Below are 19947 nucleotides of genomic sequence, written 5' to 3'. Positions count from 1 at the left end.
GCCTAGCTTCCAGCACAGAGCGAACTCGTATAATTATGAAAGCTGTTTAGTCTGTTTTTTAATTGTTTACCGGTTTGAATGTTATTCACTTTTCACTAATAAAAACTTGTTAAGTTTGCCGTGTGAGAAAGCTTTGGTGTGAAAAATGTATTTTTTTCGTACGTACATGAAAGCGTTCGCGGAAATGTCAACTTTGGAACATAATGCTTCGGGCAGGATATGACAAATCAAGACAATTTCGTGCGCGTCCCGGCTGGCTGTTATGACCTTTCCAAAAAAAAGAGCACTTTTCTTCAAAATGTTTCTTTTACTTGGGAAATAAGTTTTTAAGTTTTCATAGAAGATTGAATATGAACAGTTCATGATTAGCCAGTTAGACGCTTTTAAACTATTTCCCGCGAAAAAAACGCGCGAAATTTATCAGCCATGTCTTTCAAATAATAACAACTGCTTTTTTTCTTCAATTAATTGGTATCAAAACATTCCAGCACGAACAATCTTACAACTTATAGCTCTAAAAACTTGGAAAAGAAAAAAGAAAAATTTGAGCCCTAGAAAGCTGTAGCCCCATCAAAAAGGAAATGAAAACAATCTTCCCTGAAATTTTCCTGTTCACTACGTCAAGTTACTACGTAGTTAATTTCGCAACCATTAATTATGCCTTCATAGTTTATGCACGATGGGTTTAAGGCATTCAGCTGAGTCTTTCAAATACACGTAACACATTCATTACCGATTTGTTCGGCGTCGTCTGAACTGAAGGTTGACTCAGGCCAAGAAAAATATCCCATCACGTTGGTACTGCTGTGTTCAAGCTACGATGGAAGTGCTCGAGGATCTAATGTAAGTAAGAATTTTGTGTAGATAGCTCATAAGAATAACCTTGTTTTAAAGAGCAAGGTTCTGTAGTTGTTTCCTTGTGAAGATTTTAAACAAATCTCTCAGCGTGGTTCGCAGCATGCTTTTAGAGTTAGATGAACTTGACTTTATGTATCAAAGTTTTGCTTAGATTAGTGCGGCTGATGGAAAGGTAGTTTGAAATCGTATACACGCTGGCGAATTTACTTAACGGCTGACGGTGTTGTCAGAAGACTCTGGACGATAAGTACTTAAGGCAACAACATCTACTTACTGAATGGAAATTAGGTAAACAAAACGTTTCATGATTCGTTGTTGATAAGTTAACGATGCGAGGATTGTTCGTAGAAGTTAGTTAAACGAAACAGGCACGACATTAAAATGATCTAAATACTATAGCGAATACTTCACTAGAAACATAATCAATGCGACCGATTGTTTTAGGGTAATCATTTCCTATATATTTGACTCATCATAGGTACAAACACCGTTCTTGGCTTGTCGCGAAATTCGCTTTCTCACGGACAAACTAATGAAGAACTTGGTTTTGTTAAAAACGGGCGAAAGCAAAATTCTTGCGAAACCGGTCGTGGCTGACGAAAATTTCTTTCCTTCTCGAGTGCTTGACTTTATGACTATGCGAGCAATATTCGATTCGACAAGTGACATTAAATCGGCCGCTGCACTGTGTTGTCAAGAGAAATTCGATCAGCTCTTCACTGTTATGATGAACCAGGAATCGGTTAAAAAAACTGCATTGCGAGAAAAAAATTCGTTTGATGCGTCAAGAGGGCGGTTCTATAGAAAAATATGAGGGAAAATGTCAATCTAGAGTCAACAGAGTGGACAGCCTGAGTTGCAAATTCAAAACCGTGACATCCGCAATATTCATAGCTTTGAGTGCATCGCACTTGTAAATGGCGCGTAACATTTTCGTAGTCTTTGAGGTACCAATTTCCTTTAAGTGGCCCCAAAATGCTAGCTACTCAAACATTAAATGAAAAGTATGGCTCGCTAAAAAGTTGCATTTGTACGACGAGTGCACCCGCTAAAATGTAAAAAAAGCCTTTGCACTATATTGCTTTAAAAAATTAACGCTTCCATTGTCTGGCACACAGGATGAAATAAGACAGTGTGAGCTACTTTTAGGATAGTGTCAAGCTGTGTCTAAAAGAAAAAATTAAGTCTATTGCAAAACTTCGAAATTGGTGCTTAATTAAGGAAGACACAATGGGTTCAAGGCAGGGTATGTAATGGACAGTCTTTCCTACGAAGCATCTTATCAAAACATGTAGGCAATCGACTGATTCTTACTCCACAAAACGAACATCGTACTTTTTTATTCTCTCATTGTTGGCATAACTATTGTTTTTGAAAAACAAAATAATTTTTTCTCTTTTGCACCTTTTTCTGAAATAGATGATTAGTCGATTCAGTAGTCTGATTTTTTTCCGTGATAGGAAAGTTGTCGAACAGGTCATTAAACTCATGATCCGTATCAGGTGTACAGAATCTCCGACCCTAGGAGGTTTCGTTGAGAGGAAGAAAGCTGAATTACTTCATAGCTCCTCCACTCAGTTATGATCTTCTTGATAATTTATCCAATTAAAACATTATAAATTTTGAAATATCAGATTGTAACGAAGATATCTAACAGAATGTCTAAAAAATTTTACACGATGAAACGTAGTTCAATGTATCCTTCCTTCTTAAGTTGAGGATAAGACAGAACCACGCAAATGTGACCACCGTTTGGATGTAAGTTAGTGTCCGTGGATATATTAACAACTAAGGACTAGTACAACACTTTCGAACCACATAATTATTCAGTCTTATGGGTCCTTGAATCAAGACTCTCACAAAGGCCTCCTGAAACTAATACAAAACAACAAGAAAACATTGTAAACAAGTTCAGATAGAAGAAAGACCCTTAAACACACTGTTCATGTAGGGCTGTCGACTGCAGGCGACACAAACAAATAACACAATTGCAACTTTTTAAGTCTACGGATTGATTCACCAGAACAAAAGGTTAAGTGACAATCCATGGTACAATGCCGACCTTTGTTTCCGTCTCCGCTGTGTTATTGAAATAGTAAACCCTTTTTTTATCTCGTCGTTGTTAATTTAAGATTGGCGGACAGCTGTGTAGAAGGCGTTCGACCTTTACGATGGTTGACCGCACAACAAGTATGAGGGAATAAAAAATAATATTTCCATGGAAATTTAGTTTAAAAAGAAAATGCTACGTTGAAAAGGAAGGCGTATGGTTCGTTACCAAATCCCAGTTAGGTCCAGGTATATTCTCATCTACCATATGAAACGACTTTATTTCGTTCATTTCCTGTAAAATCAAAATTGAATCAAAAGGAAGTTTTTATCACATTTTTATTTACTTCAACCTGAATTAGCTTTCAAATGGTGTGATGAAAGCGACTAAAATGGTGCTAAACAGATCATTGTTTTGATTGATTGAATTATCATTCGACAAGGCTTGTAAATAAACTTCACGGCTGACTCGCAATGAATCAGTTATTGACAAAGCACTTGTTTTTTTCCGTAATTTTTCCATCCTACCTTTGAGAGGTACACGGGGTTCGAATCCCGTCGAAGCTTGAATTTTTTTTAGACTTCTTTTCTGCAGTTGCTAAAATTGAAGCTGACCTGTAAGGATCATTACTTAAACCTGACACTTGACATTAATGAGTTTAGCTAGAACTCGAAAACCGAATGTCCTTAATCTAAGTTATGATGTACACTTCTAATACCGATCTAAACCAAAATAATCGAGTGGACCCAAGGAGGGCTTCAAACATTGTCAACAAATATCAAATATCGAAAAGCGATCTTGAATAATCCAGTAAGTTTACCATACAGTCAGTGTTCATTGTTCACCTTTTTTCTCATTATTTTTTAACAGATATGAGCCGCCATCGTACTTTGCATGTGCTATCCTTATCACACGGTCGGGCAATACGAAGGTCTCGATCTGAAGAATATTTGCCTTCCAGCAACAAAGCTGAAGATAGTGTTGATTTACTGAGGAATTCTTTAAGAATCAGGACAATCCCCAGTTTTTGTAAGGTAGGGAAAGAATTGACAGTACAGTTTTTAAGTAAAGAGGAGCAAGAAGCAAGAAAAAGTACCGAAGAATTTTGTGTGAATCAAGAGAAGGAAAGTAGAAGGAAGAAAAGAAGCCAAACAGATTTGCAACAAACTGAGAGAGGGCGAAAGGAATCACTAGATACCCCAGCTGGTTCGGAGCCTTGGTTCAAAATCACAATGTCGCTGGTGCAGACTGCAACCCCCCTTGCAGCAATCAATGATCTGAAAGAGGCTCGAGACACCATCAAGAGGCTCAACGATAGCCTTCTGAAAGAGAAGAAACTATCGGAAACGAAAGACATGACTATTGAAAATTTGCGACATGAGATAAATCTCTTGGATCAAGAACTTGTTGATAAACGTAAAGAGAATGACAAGCACAACGAAGAAATGCGGAAACTACGATCGAAAACAACTGCGTTAGAGACGGAGAATAAAATTCTGGAAAGACAAGTGAAGATGATGAATGAGTCGAATAAACGCCTACATAACGAACTACACGAGTTGCGAAACAAGCTTCGGATTCAGGAAGCCAAAGTTGGAGAGCTTCGGGTGCAGAGATCGGAAGCCGTTCGGAAGTATGCTCATCTTTTACAGACAAGCGTTGACAAAGGAACACGGCTACGACATTTTCTACAGCAATTGCAAAATGAGATTTTGACGCACAGTGTAACCTCGAAGAAGTTTCATGTGCAAAAGCAAGTGTTAGAGGATCTTATGAAAGAAGACAGCGAAGAAGATCTACAATTCAAGAAGTACGGGTTAATATCACCAAGAAAGATGAGACGAGGCTCGTATTTGTTGTCAGATGAGGAAAAGCAAATCTTGCGCAAAGACTTAGAGGTTGCTATGGGAAGCAAAAATAACAAAAGCTCAGACAAAAGTATCCCCATTGAAAAGCTGGCCACAGCTACTGAGCGAATCGTTACTGAGGGCTTGAAATCGCGGCTGGGGAAGGACAACGCAGAGAGCTCGCAAATGTCGAAGTTGATCGAAGAGGCGAAGTACCAGATCAAAGGTTTAGACAGGATAGAATCTTCATATGTGGAGGCATCCAGAAGGCTAGAGGACAAAGTTGGAACACAGTTAAAATCACTAGAGGGCGAACTCAAAGATTTGTCGGACGAGCTAAGACTGGCGCAAATCTCAAAGAGAGAAGATGAAGACAAACTAAGATCTATCAGGAAATTTTCGGCAGCAGATGCAAAAGTTGACAGTATCATTCTAGCTCGAAGGGAATCTCAAGCTGAAAAGTCAGAGCTTGAAAGTGTCATAAACATTATGGAGAGAAGGATTAATGGGGACGCCACCACCCCTGTGTCACCGAGAGAGGCTGAAATTCTTTCAATGAAGCAAAAAATGGCCGAAGTACTAGAAGACAAGCTAATGCTTTCAGATGAGCTGATTGAGACTCGTACCAGTCTCTCTAATTTGGAAAGTCTATTGGATAGCAGAGGCCTGGAAAATGATAAAATGGAGCAAGAACTCAAGAAAAAAGAAAAGAGAATTTCAGTAATAGAGGAACATTTAAGGGAAGCAAGCACTGAAACGTCTAATCTTAAGGAAGAGCTAGAGGCCACAAAAGAAGAGCTTTCCGCAAAAAGACGAGAGGAGATGGTACAGCCAGAGGTAAAGGCCAAAGATCGACCCTATAGGGTTGAATTAAATTTTACACCTAACAACCAACCTGCATTAGAGCAAAAGGCTTGTGTTATAAAGGAGGAGACATTTGCAAGGAGAAGTAACAGCCCCTCCCTAGAACCAAGCACAGAAAGTTCTCCTCTCAAACGGGCAGAAAAAGCAGTACGAGTTGGTAACGAACCACCGAGTCCCAGACCGCTGCAGAGAATTCAATCTGAGGAGGATCTACGCAGAAGAACTTTAAGAAGAACATTATCCTTAGATCCGAAAGGATGGGAAAGTTCTCTGCAACGTTTAGAAAGGAGGAGGTCATTAGATCCCACCGACTTTCGAGGTAGACAGGAGCGCAAAGTTACCACAACAAAGTTGAAGTTGGTACGGCGAGCAGACAAAGCAGTTCAGGTAGAAAGTAGCGACCAACTTGCCAAGGGACCAGAAACTTTCACAGATTTTAAACAGACAAGAGAAGCCTTGAACAAAGAAAACCAAGAACTTAGAGCGATTCTCGGAAAGCAAGACAAAGAGATCGCAAACCTTGTAAATGAGCTAGGAAATGTACGGGAAGGAACGAAAGATTCTGCCGAGGGTGGAGAAGACAGTATGCCTTTTAACTATCCCACGCGAGTGTCAGAGCTGTGGACGTCCCTAGAGGAGGCTAGGAAGGAAAAAGAAGAAGAAGAAAAAAGGAACAAGGAGCTGCTGAATGAGCTTGAAAAACAACAGCAAGAGATACAAATTATCATAAGGAATTTGGAAAAAGAGAACCCCCAATTACTGCTTGAAGCTGGGAACAATTTCACATCAAGCCTAGAAAATGAGAGAAAAAATCATTTTGAAAAGGGACCCCCAGATTCTCAGCAAGCTCGTACCTTGCAAGAGCTTGTCAGTACAAATGAAACAAAAAACGTGAATCATAAATTCATTTTTGACAAGGAAGACGGCCGACGGATTCCTAACGAGTTTCAGTCTGAGGTATCACCGAGGGACGGCGACTCGATTTCGATCTTGGAGTCATATATCAATCTTATGAAGAAAGATCTGGCGACTTCATTGCAACAGAGTAGAGAAATGGAAACAGAGCTCTATAGGAAGGAAGAAGATTTGCGAAAAGCTAGAGAGGAGATAGCACTGCATGAAGGTAAGCCTTCTGAAATGACTGCTCGCTTAGATGAAAGAGTCAAGGAAGAAGATTGGGCTGCCAGAGAAAATGTCCAGTTACAAACAAAAGTTGTGGAATTAACTGCTTTATTAGAAGAAACAACTAAGGAAAAACTGAAAACGGAAGAAAAGTCCAAGAATCTCACATCACAAATTTCAGAACTGAATGCAGCAATTGATCACATAAGGGAAGAAAATGCTCATTTTTTAAAAAACACTGAACTATACAAATCTCAAATCAATGACTTAGAAATTTCTCTCGAAGCTTCAAAGACAAATTTTCTCAGAGCGGAGAAGGAGATTGAAGGATACAAATCTGAAATATTAGACTTAAAAATTTCTCTGGATGAAACAAAGGCGGAAAAAGATAATGCAAATGAAATTGTTGAGCGATCAAAATCCAAAATTCCAGAGTTAAAGGCCTTGTTGGACAACGCTAATGAAGAACTCAAAGCCGCTAAAAGGGAAATTGAACTGTACCAGACTGAAAATTTGGAACTGAAATCACATCTGGAAAACACAGAACTCGAAACTCGCAATGCTCTGGATGAAACTGCTCAATACAGGTCACAGATTTTGATTCTGGAGGCGTCACTTGACAAAATTAGGGAAGAGAATGCTAGCGCTACAGAAGAGATCCGACAGGATAAGTCAGAAATTTTAGATTTGAAAGCTTCGCTCGAAGTCAAAATTAAAGACAACGAGTGGGCAAATGAAGAAATTGAAAGATACAAATCCCGGTCGGAGAGCTTGAGAGAGTCGCTTGATAATATGAAGAAAGAAAACAATGACAATTTAAAGGAAATTGATGGATATAAACAACAAATTTCTGATCTAAGGATTTCACTCGGTCGATCAAAGAAAGAGAGCGCCAATGTAACGAAAGAGTACCAGTTGTACAAATTCGAAATCTCCGACTTGCAAACCTGTCTTGACAAAGAAAGGAAGGAGAATCGAGCTGCAGCAGAAAAACATCAATCAGAAATCTCTGGTCTGAAGAAATCTTTAGATAAAGCATATGAGGAAGCTGATGCCACTCGTCGTGAAATAGAGCGCTACAAAACTCAGAATTCCGACCTGCAAGCTTCGCTTGAAAAAGAACGGGAAGAAAATCTAGCAGCCAGGAGACATATTGTGGAAAATGAATCCGAAATTTGTGATCTAAGTAGCTGTCTGCAACAGGCCGGAAAGGACAAGGAAGCAATCATGAAAGACAACGAACGATGCAAGCTCCAAATCTCTGATCTGCTCGCTATTCTTGAAGACGTAAGAAAAGAAAATCTCGCTGCAGCGGAGAAAATCGCGAGGTACGAATCTGAGCTTATTGACCTAAGGAATTCTTTAGAAAAGACAAAAGACAAAACCAGGCAAAACGATGGCGACATCGAGAGTTATATGACTCAAATATCTGATTTGCAAGCTACAATCGAGGATACAAGGAACGAAAACCAAAGATATGAAAATGAACTTCAGAACGAAATAAAAAAATGCGATGAAAAAGAACAGGAGCATAAAATGAAACAAGCAGAAACGCGACTTGAGATGGAAAGACTGAACACTAGTAACTCTAAACTTCAAATTACGATCAACAATCTTCAAGCGCAGCTCACGGAAGCCGACAAGAAGGTGAAAGCCTTGGAAGATCAGGCAGAAGAAGACAACAAGACCATTTCACAACTTAAGGAAGAGCAATTAGGAGTTTGTCGACTACAGGAACTAGTTAAAGTTTTAGAAACAAAACTTGATGTAAGGGATAAGAACTTGGAACTGAAAGTTGAGGAAATCATAGAGAAAAATAAACTTATTGAGCACTTACAGTCAGAAAAAGAAAAACTCGAGCGATCACACATAGACGATTCTCTGAAACGCGTAGAAGATCCTTTATATTTTGACTCCGTTGACGGAAAATCCATAAGCGAAACAGCCGCGGCTCAGGGTTTATCTCAGAGCCCTCCAATAGATGGCACGGATGTCGACGACATTGTGGACATAGGAAACGAGGTCGTAGAGGTCAAAGAACAATTGCAAACTCTTCAAGTTGCGCTGACCGAAATTCAGAAGGGAAAAGGATGTTTAGAAGAAACTGTACGGCAACTTCAAAACGAAAAGATCAGTCAAGAGAAGGAATTAGAACTACTAAGGAAACAAGTCCAGATTCTCGAAGACAGCATAAAGGAAACAGATGAAACTCTGGAAAAGAATGCAAAACAGATGTTAGGGAAAGAAAACGAACTACGGGAACTCATCAAAGAGAAAGTAGTGAAGACGAGTCAAATTGAGAGTCTAGAAGCTAGCTTGACAACGGTGCTTCGCGAAAGAGATTCCGCTTTGGCAGGTAAGCGTGTTTTCATCGATAATGTTATGAACTACTGAAATTAGAAGTGTTTTGGAATTACTAAAGTCAGGAATGTTCTAGCTGGCTAAGTGTTTGAAAATTGTTAAGGCCTGTTAGGTTATCTTAAAGTCTTGATGCGCGTCGCGTGAACCCTGGTTTGTCATGTGCTGCTAGACCAGACCGTGCCATTTACTTTTACCCGGCTTTCGAGTGCTGTGTCCCTGACCGTTGTAGTAGGGCTTAATTTTAGTTTATTTTTGCCTTAAGTGCTGGTTACTCACTCGCTCTTCTCTGTTTCATTTCCGAAATATCAAAAATTTTCGTCAAAAATCATATGACCAAATCATTAGCAAAATTAATTAAACAAAGTCATTTAAACGTGAGGTTTCGCTGAGTAAACCTTTCACGCCCAGTGGCGATCAATTATAAGTTCTCCTTACAAAGTTATACAATACCGTGCAAACTGGTAATAAGAATTAAGAAAACTATCATTTTAGGTAATATTTTCCTGATGTAATACAAAGTTCTCACGAACAGCCAAATAAGAAATGCGCGATCATCAGTTAGGAGAATTAGCTTTTATACGTTGGGGGAGAAACAGTCGAACAGTATTTGCGACGGTGTTTGTTTGAGGCTAGACCTCATCAACAGAAGCATACGGCATTGATTCATCCCTTAAGTGGTTCTTTCACTTTTTATGAGTATCAATATAAGATATAAATTCTAGAATCCAAGATTTTCGATAACTTTTTTCATAAACGGCTGCAGAAGTTGTAATGGTGATGAGTTCAGCGGCTAAAATAACGGCTAAAAGTTTCGCCATTTTACAGCTGACGGTGAATTTCTTTCTGTTATACTGCGGTTCAAAGAAATATCTTTACGGTTTACTTTATTGACAACTAACAGTTAAAATTGCTAACGTTGAACTTCATCGAAACCCTCTTATTAGGCGGCATTGCCTGCGAAACCAAAACACCCGAGCCTAGTCGCAAGCTAAACATCAAAACATCAACAATAAACTTTTATAAGAAACCAGTACATGTACAAAAGTTTTCGAAATGTACGGATATGTACAACTTTGACTGAAGGTTAAAGTAACTTTATTAAAGGTTGGCTTTCAATATATGCTGATAACCGCGCAAGTTTACTAACCATTGAAGAATTAGGAATTCCCAAAGGAATTGTCTCTTCTGTTGAGAACTTTTTATTACACTGTCTATGCGCGGCTAAAGGCTAGCGCTTAATTAAAAAAGAAAAAGACCACATCAGTTAATAACTACAGAAAAAAAAACATTGCTTTTGCACTTTCCTAATAGTAAGTTCTTGAATCGCATATATTGTAAACATGAGACAACCTTTGTATGTTATGATAACTTTTGTTGACCAAGATCATTTAAAAACATTTGCCATTACCACTGCAATTGGGCTTCACAAACAAATTTAATGAGGCTACAGACTTCGTAACAATTCAGTGTCTATGTGTGTTAGAATATATTCAGAGAAACAAAGGAAGAACAATTCGGTACAAATTTCTACTCAATTTTCTGCGCTGGCATTCAATTTATAATAACGTGCTCTTTGAACCCTTTCAATCACTGTTGATCACTTCAAACTTTCTATTAGCTTAGCAACTTGCATACAGTATCCAGCAAACACGTTTTGAGGTACAAAAATATTACCATGAGGTCGATGTTGTCGTCACATTCTCATAAATAGCTGACAAAGGAACTTAAAACCATCTGTTAGGCGAATCAATACTGAGATCTTACTGGAATGGGTTAAACATTTGCCATTGACTTCAAAAACAAAGCTTTAATGGAGTTACAATTTATTTTCTTGACAATAAAACAAGCCTCCGGGTGAAAGTGAGTATTTAAAGGAAGAAAGAAAAAATCAATTAAAAGCACCTTTAAACACACTTTTTGTGCTGACATTCAATTTGTTAATGTCAAGCTTAAAATAGAGCTTGAAGTTTTCTTCGTTTATTGCGGATTATTTTGGTCTGAAGGTATTCATTTGCCGTGTTTAGTAGCGCATTGAAAGCCCAATAACATTTACCTCGGCGACCTTGAAATTATGGCGAAAGATTTTTTCTGCCTGCTCGGGATGATTTACCAGCGTGGGAGTTGGAAATCGACTGTTATACTCCACTATTTGATCTAATATTTAGCGGTTTTTTACAGCTAAACAAATGTGAACAATAAATTGCCACGTTTACGTTTAGCGGAGATCAAAAACAAAGAAAAATTGTAAAACCATTGTTTTACAACCGCGATGGATGGCACGTTTTCGAGAAGTAAAGCGAATATCACAGAAAAAAAGAAAAAAATCAACCGATCACGGAATTCTCGATAATTCTGTATTCGTTTGTATAGCCTTCTAATCTTTTGACGCAATTACATCGCAATTTGCAAAGTCTACCTTAGATTTTCTATAACTGTTTACGTACAGGAATTTACTGGCTTCAATTAAGATATTGCTGGCATTGCTCTATCAACCAAAGTTTCTTGTTTTATGCAAAACATTTGCCCTTACCGGAAAAAAATTCTTATGTCTGATTTAGCGCAATGTTAGTAAAACTGACTTAGACTTCGTTGGGAAAGCATTTGATAAGATTTGCAAAAGCGTGTTGAACATTTCGATCACAAACTTTTGTTCCATTGTAATGCACGCGCATTCTGCTTAATTCAAAGAAGCTTTTGTTTTGTAAAGCGTCGCAAGAGACTCAGGAAAAAGCATGCTCAAATTTGAAAATTGATCGTTCATAAAATATAAATTAAAAAAAGAAATCACATTTTTTAGTACAAACTCAAAAGAGCCCCCATTTAATCAACGGAGATGAAGTTTACAGTTAAAATACTTTTTAATCGGTATTCAAAATGCAAAGAACGCCAATTACTTAAAGAGCCAATTCTCATATGGATTAAGAGGAAACAATACCTTGTAGTTGTAAATTCGGCTTGGACGCGTAAATTTGGCGTTAGCTTGTTTATAGCTAAGGTATAAATCAGTTTACGCTTTAAATTGTCAAATGTTCGTTTGTTTGTCTTTCTGCCTATCTATCTATCGGTGCTAAACATTCACGTTTCTTTTTTGTAGTCAAGGACGACTCCATCGAGAAGCTGCAAAAAGAAAACAGGACACTGCAAGGCCAAGTGGAGCAGCTTAAAATGGAAGTTCAGAAACAAGCTGTCGACTGGCACCAGAAAGCGAAAATGGAGGCTGAGTATCGCGGCATTGCTGACAAGCTGAAAGAAGCTGAGCTAAAATATCTGCTCACCAAAGAAGAGAAGGAGAAGGTTGAAAAAGATTTGAAGAACACCACCGAACGGATGATCATGCTGCAAAAAGGACTCAGCGATGTGCAAGCTTCGGTTAAATTGAAAGAAGAAAAGATCAAACAGCTGACGGCTGAGAATTTTGAGTTACGATCACAGATTAGGGATAAAGACGAGAGCATTCATCGAGAGGAGAAACTGCGCATGGAAAATATGAAGTCTCTGGACACGCTGAAGATTAAATTGGAAAAGATGGAAGGAGACGATAAGAAGCAACGAGAAAGATTGTTTAGTTTGAAATCGGCATGCTCAGAGGCGAACGAAGCATATGAGATTGTCAAGAAACAAAACTACGGGATGAAGCGAGAGATCGAAGAAGTGAAGAAAAAATTGAGCGAGAAGGATTCCGCGTTGGAAGTTTCGGAAAAGGAAAAAGAAAAAATAGAACAGCAGATTCTAAACGCGTCAAGAACTATCGACGACCTGCGCAAGAGTTTCCGAGGAGATGAAAGCATTTCTCCAGATTCTGCGCTAGGAGTTTCTTTAACATCTGCTTTTGAGTTCAGCTCTGGACCAAGTAGCCCCAATTCTGTTGCTTCAGATAACGCATTCTCCGCTGATAGTTTCGGCCAGGAAACTGGACTTCTATGCAAGATGCCGACCATGATCGAAAATTTCCGAGCGGTTGTTCGAGATAATGAAGCATTGCGCGGCAAACTGTACGAATTCACTGTGCACAAGGAAAAACAGGAGAGCCAGTTGAAGCAATTATCGCAGATGAATGAAATTCTGAAAAACGACGTTGGCGTAAAGGAGAAAAGTCTTGTTGGTCTCGAAGATAAAGTCAAGTCACTGGAAGCGGAGACTCGAGAAGCTAAAAATAAATCTTTCGAGCTCGAGCGCAGTTTTACCGTGATATCGACGCAAGCGGACCTCTTGAAAACAACTCTTGAGAATCGCGAGAGGGATTTCGCAGAGTTGCAGGAGAAAGTTGACCTACAGGAAGAGAAAGAAAAAACCTTAGAACTGTACTCCAAATCTGTGGCAGAGAAGTTTGAGCATGAAAGCGGAGAAAAAAAGAAATACGAGGAACTTTCTCGGCAGCTGCTGGAAGAGAGTACCCTTCAGAAAAACCGGCTTCAAACCATAGAGAATAAGCTCTCTGCTTTGCCAAACGATCGTGCCGACGTTTTCCTTTCCGCGCCAAGCGGTGTTTCTATGGTAACGACAGCTGAAGACAAAGTGGATGTGCTGTTAAAGAAGAAGAGAGATTTGGAGTCATTAGTGAATAGCTTGCAAGCTGAGTGTGCTGATTTACAACTGGCGAACGGCGAACTGCAGAAGGATTTAACACAATACCTGGAATCTGATAAACGAAGGCAAGAACTCGAAGGCGAACTAAAAGCTTCCCGAATTCGTGACGAGCTATACAGTGCTAAAGTCAATAAGCTTGGAGAACAAAAGAGGTCTTTGGAAAATGAAAACAAAGCTTTGGAAGAGGATTTGGCTGAGGCGAAGAAAAACGAAGAAAACTTTGAGATCAAAATTGACACCATGCAAAAGATCACTACAGGTCTGGAAAACGCCAAAGAAAATTTCCAGGCAGAAAATGAAGGTCTGAAAGACGATTTACGACGAGCAGATGAAGAAAGTTCAAAACTGGCAAACGAGATGAAGTCATTTCAAGTTAAGATGGCTGAGATTGAGAGGACCAATGACGCATTCCAGGCCGAAAACGAGAGGTTACGAAAAGATATCATGGCGTTAACTGAGGCTAAGTGTGGTGTGGAGTTGACAATTTCTGAAGCTGAAAGACAGATAAAGAAATTAAACGAGTCCGCCGACAAGGAGAAAACAGACAGGGAAGCTATGCAAACTCTAAATAACGAAGCTTTGAACCATTGTGAAGAGCTGCAAGATGAATTGAACAAAGCGAAAAACCATATCGTAACAATAGAGGGAAGGCAGAGAGAAGCTGAAAAATCCCTCGCAGATATGGAAAAGAGCAACATCGATTCATCCTCGGAGATACGAAGGCTTTCCGACGAACTTCAGTTGGTTAAGAAAGACTTGTCGGAAATGGGCGAACGGTACAAGAAATCAGTTCAAGAGGAAGAAAATCTGCAGCAAAAATTAAACCTGGCTAATTTAGAGATGGCTAAGCTGACAACTGCGCACCAAGGAAGCTTAAAGAGAAACGATGCAATGGAAAAGAGCCTCTTCGAGTCGAAAGGTGAAAATGAAGAGCTGGAAATATTGCTGGAAAAAACTCGTTTAGAGAAAGCAAGTGCGCTAAGAGATTGCAGCGTGAAAGAGGAAGTTATTCAAGAGCTGCAAGCGAAGAAACAAGAACTCGAAGATGAAAGGCAGAGTTTAACAAACGACTTGTTCGTTGCCACAAGAAAGGTGCTAGCACAGCAACAAAATGCCGAGAGCTTAATCAATGAGATGAAGCATCAGAACCGCGAGATGAAGGGAACCATCAGAAATGCGTTTAACAAAGAAGGAAGGGTCGCAGAGGAAGACAATCCCAGTCAAGCAGACAACGAAACTGATGTTCCTGACAATGAAGCTCTGATGCAGAACTTGCGCCAAAGCATCCGAGCTACAGAACGAAATCTTGATTTCTTCCGCTCTGGAGCCAAAGTACCGGAACACGAGACAAAGAGCTATCAACGAGACGTCGATTTTATCAACAAGGAGTTCGCGCTACTTCGCAATCAGCTGTCCTTGTTTTCAACTACTTCTAAAAAGTTATGCGAAGAGATTAAAAAGCTGAAAGAAGATTTGGCTCAGAAGGAATCTCTATTGGAAGAAAAGAAAGAACAGCACGACCACTTGAAGGAGGAAAATATGGAAAATTGCGAATCTCTAATTCAACTACAGAACAAGTGCAGCGAGCTAGAGTCACTTTTTGGCGAATACGAGAACAAAGCAGAAAAACAACACGCGGAGCTGATGCGCACGAACCAACAGCTATCAACACTGGATTCAAATCTAACAAGAACTGAACAGAAAAAGACAGCTTTGGAGAAGGAAATACTGGTCTGTCATGAAAAAATATCACATCTAGAAGCAAACGCAAGGGCAATGAAAGAGGATGCACGAAACGACAAAAAGAGGATTGCCACGCTTGAGGCCGAATACAGCGAGAAGCAGACGCTCAGTCGCGAGTTGGAGAACACAGAAGCAAGTTTAAGAGAACTTAGGAGCAAGTTGGACGATGTCTTGAAAGAGAAAGAAGAAGCCAAAACTGAACTGTGTACAATGAGAGAGGAGCTGCGACAGGATCAAGTCGAATTAAAGAACACTCGAAAAGAGCTAGATAGTTTGAAGAAACAGGTGAATTCGGAGAGAGACATACGGCAAAAAGTGGAGCTGGACCTTAATGAAAACACTGCGATGTGCAAGACTTACAGGAACAACCTACAAGATTTAGAACGTTCGCTTGGCAGACTGCAAGAGGAGAACTCGGACCTGGAGGAAAAAGTCAGTATCTTGGAGACAACAGGAAATACCTTGAGAAAAGAGACGGAGTTACAGGCAATCGAGATGAAGAGGCTTGAAGAAGAACTGGCGGACATGAAGAATCAGTATGCGAGTCTTAACAAGAACCACGAAGGAAGCGAGAAAGAGAGAAAGAGGTTAATGAATGAGATAATTGTCGCAGACGAGAGGATTTCGAAGCTACAAGGAACTTGTGATGAGCTCCTGAAGGAGAAAGAAACGAGTTCCATTAAAGTGATGTCCCTTAATGAAGCTTTAGAAGTCATAATCTCAAGCAACGAAGAAACAGCAGCCAGTTTGAAGAATGATTTATTAACAACGAAGAAAGAGCTTTCCGTGGCTACAAGTGCGCTGGACAGGCGACAGAAGCAATTAGAAGAGCAGCAAGAAGAATTGAAAAAGGACGAAAACAAGATCAAGTCGTTAGAAGAGAAGAAGCAGGAAGTATTTGAGAAGTATTGGGCCAGTCAAAACGAGCTGACGGAAGCCGAAGGAACCATTCAAAACTTGCGATCAGAGAACAGAGAACAAAAGGAGCAGATTGCATCAAGCTCGCAGAGGATCCAACATCTTCAAGAGACACTGCAATCTGAGAGAGAAACAAACGAGAAAGAAGTATCGGCATGGAGTGATCAGGTGAACAAGTTAAAAACACTGCATCAGAAGGTAGTGGGAGAGCGCGGAAACTTCAAGCAAGAGTTGGAGCACGCTCAGACAACGTTAGAAAAGACTGAGAACGATTTAAAACAAACCAGTGACGCTCTAAGCGAAAAAGAAAAAGTTTTTGAGAGAGACATCGCCAAACGCAACCGAGAGTTGGAAGATTTGTCACTGCAAAACGCAAACTTGAAGAGTGAGCTGACGAAGACGAAAGAGGTGCTGGAAAAAACGCGCACAGAAAGCGATGACCTGAGAGAGCGCTTGGAAATCGGTTCAGAGAAGGTAGAATGGTTGGAGAAAGAGCTCAAGGAACGAAATACCGACATAGAAGATCTCTTGGCTGAAGCGCACGCTAAACTTAACGTTGTACGCAAGATGAAGGCTACAAATAGCGGCGAATACTTCGCAGAGCTGCCATCATCGGAATTCATGGCCAAAGAAGAAGAGGAGAGCGTTGACGGGGGTGACACTCTCCCACTGACACCGATGAACACTTCAATGAAAGATGTGGTAACTTCCTTCCACGAGGCGTGCCTCTCGTCTTTTAACGATAACAGAGGACTGCAACAAGTGTTGGCTGAAAAATCAGTCGAAATTGCTCGTCTGGACGAAAGTCTTCAAAAGGAGAAGAATAAAGCAGCAGAGATGAAAAGATACCTCCATGATTTGGAAAAGAAAAAAGGGAAATTGGAAGACGATGTTAAAAGATTGCGAAGGCGTCTTGAAGCACTGAAACTCAAATGCGTGGAGATGGAAAAGGAGAAAGATAATGAAATCACTGACACTAAAGGGGAGAAGATCGTGCTGGAGAAAGAACTGTGGGATACGAAAGAGGCACTAGAGCAAACAAAGGCGAAGTTGAAAACTTCAGAAGAAGACAAGGAACGATATTACAAGGATCTAGAAGCCTCGCGAAGGCAGATTGTTGACGCTAAGAACGAAATCAAAGGAAGTCAACAGCAGCTTGATGCACTCCAGGAAAACATTTTGCAGTTAAGGCGAAGGACATTTGAGTTGGAGGCAAACGATAAAGCGCAAGAGCAAGTGATTCAAGAAAAAGAGAAAGAGCTTTACATAAATAAATCAAAGATCCAAGAACTGGAAAAGATGTATGACGGTACCAATGAGAAGAAAACGGAGCTCTATGCGAAGCTTGCAAGGGCAGACGAACGTGTAGCCGCGTTGGAGGAGGACTTCAAGGGAAATAGAGAGGAGAAAGCCAGCCTCGAGACTCAACTTGCAGACTTGAAAAACAAAGTTTGTGAGAAAACCTCACTAATGGAGAAAACGCAGAATGATTTACGACATTCTCGCGAGAAATGCGAAGAACTTGAGATACAGAGTGGAAGTCTTCAAGCAACTAATGAGATCTTGAAACAACAACTGGACACCGCAAAAAAAGATTGCGCTCAATACCAAGCTCTGCTTTGTAAGGAGAAAGAAATCTGCGAAGCTTTCAGCGGCCAACTTCGCGAGGTCAAATGCGAAAAGGAGAGTCTCGATCGCGAATTAAAAGGAGCCATTGAACAGAAGGACCATGTAAAACACATGCTGAATAAATCAGAAGAACGACTGACAGCTGCTGAGAACAAAGCTGTCAATTCCTTCCAGGAGATCGAGAACCTCAAACGACAGTTGGTGAAGATCCAGAGTGGCGCATGCGCTGACTCGGCACGGAAACAACTGGAGCTTGGTAAGCTGAAAGCTGAGACAGAGTCGCTAAAGAAAGAGCTAAAAGATAAAGAAAAAGAACACAATGATAACGTCACCAAGTTCAAAGTGACAGAGAAAGAAAATGAATTCCTGAAGAAAGATCTGGCACAGAAACACAACCGGGAATCGGAGTTGAAGCTGGATCTAACATCCACTAACAGCAAACTTCAGAGTTACGTCATTGAAAGAGAGTGCTGGGAAAGAGAGGTCAAGTCTGTGATAAGTGAAATGGAACAACAGAAGAACGCCAGTCAGTCAAAGGGGGAAAGACTTCAACGACTGCGCACGCGTTACGAGAATGAGGTGAAATTTTTACAAGACCGCGTCGAGGCCCTGGAGCGAGAAGTTCGGATCATCCAGGAGGCCAGTGAGCAACAACGACACGCGGATGAAATAGCTGCCAAGCTTGCGATTGAATCCAAAGACATGGAGATTGATAACCTGAAGCTTCGTCTCCAGGCAACCAGAATGCATACCAGCGAGAAAAGCGACGTGTTGGAGATCATGAAAGACCAGCTCGATGAGAGAACGAGGCAGATTTCGGATCTAATGGAGCAGTTACGAATGTTGAAGGAGAGCTATCATCTTGAACTAGGCAGCCTTCACGCAGACCTCAAGTGCGCTCAGATGGAAAACATGCTGCAGAAAAGAGGACAGCTGAGCGATAGCTTAGGATCTCGGCAGGAAGCTGAGCTTCTGGAGGCCATCAAGCAGAGCAGAAAGGAATCAGAGAGATTGCGAAGTCTTTTGAAAAGCAAGATGAAGGAAATGAAATCACTGAGAAAGTATATCCTTACCGAGCGAGTTGGTGAAGGGAGAAAACCCGGGTACACAGTGTATTAGAAACCTTGTTGACTCTCACAGAAGAACTTTGCAAAGCAATACATCTTATGCGAAGGACATTTATTTTATACAACAAAGAGTGAATATTGCCAGCTATGCTTTTTTTTGCATTCGCAAAACGATCCAAAACGTTTTTTTTTTTTTTTTTGAGACGACAGATAGTCTGTTTGTGTCATGAAAATCGTATGTTGATCGCGTGTGGAAAAAGGTAAAGTAGCATAAATTATGTTTAACGAATAGTTTTATCGAAGGTTTACAGAGTAGTAACTATGACTTTCAGAGATTAAGAAGGAGGTAATTTCCTCATAAAAGAGCCTCTAATATATTGAGCTGGAACAGTATTTTTCTAACATTTCGAACAATCGCCAATTCAAAAACATACTGTTTGTAATCAAATGAGGTGTAAAGTGCGTCAATTCCAATGCTGGAAAGGATTTTTTTAGGCTAGTTTCTTTTTAGAAAAAAGATTTAATGTCATAACGTACTTACATGGATGGATTTCCTTTAAAAACAATTTCTTGTGAATAATCTAGGATATGCGTTGATTTTCAATAAAGTTATCCAAAAGTAGTTCGTGTGTACAACTCAACAAATGTCCCTGGATCTTTGTTTTGAAATTTCTTTTCGAATTTTTGCAGAGGAAACTTCAGCTAAGAATGTTGAGAAGATCATAAACAACTTATTGAATGAGAAATAAGTAACTCGCTAAGTAAGTGCCTGGAAACCTATGATTCAAGCCGAGAGACAAGTCTATATTGTGGTTCCGCGCACTTTGCGTTTTTACAATACATAACTTCACCCGGACGTAGAAGTGATTAACATTTAACTTCTCCTTATAACATCCGGAAA

The 19947-nt window shown here is 40.0% G+C and overlaps 1 protein-coding gene across 1 annotated transcript; it reads left to right on the top strand.

Annotated features, from left to right (window-relative positions):
- Positions 1–685: 685 nt before the first annotated feature.
- On the top strand, positions 686–19668 carry LOC111339150 (uncharacterized). Its single transcript, XM_022945740.2, has 3 exons — positions 686–843; positions 3779–9097; positions 12197–19668. The coding sequence occupies exons 2-3, from the start codon at positions 3781–3783 to the stop codon at positions 19096–19098; spliced, it is 12219 nt and encodes a 4072-aa protein (XP_022801475.2). The 5' UTR covers positions 686–843; positions 3779–3780; the 3' UTR covers positions 19099–19668.
- The last annotated feature ends 279 nt before the right edge of the window (positions 19669–19947 follow it).

This window comes from Stylophora pistillata, chromosome 10 (genome assembly GCF_964205215.1).
Source record: "Stylophora pistillata chromosome 10, jaStyPist1.2, whole genome shotgun sequence".
NCBI classification, from domain to species: Eukaryota; Metazoa; Cnidaria; class Anthozoa; order Scleractinia; family Pocilloporidae; genus Stylophora; species Stylophora pistillata.
Note: the sequence above shows the minus strand (reverse complement) of the source record. Positions and strands in the feature narration are given on the sequence as shown.

Coding starts and splice junctions, on each gene's coding strand:
- LOC111339150 (XM_022945740.2), top strand. CDS start 3,781: ATGAGCCGCCATCGTACTTTGCATGTGCTATCCTTATCACACGGTCGG. Junction 9,098..12,196: donor AAGAGATTCCGCTTTGGCAG/GTAAGCGTGTTT, acceptor TCTTTTTTGTAG/TCAAGGACGACTCCATCGAG.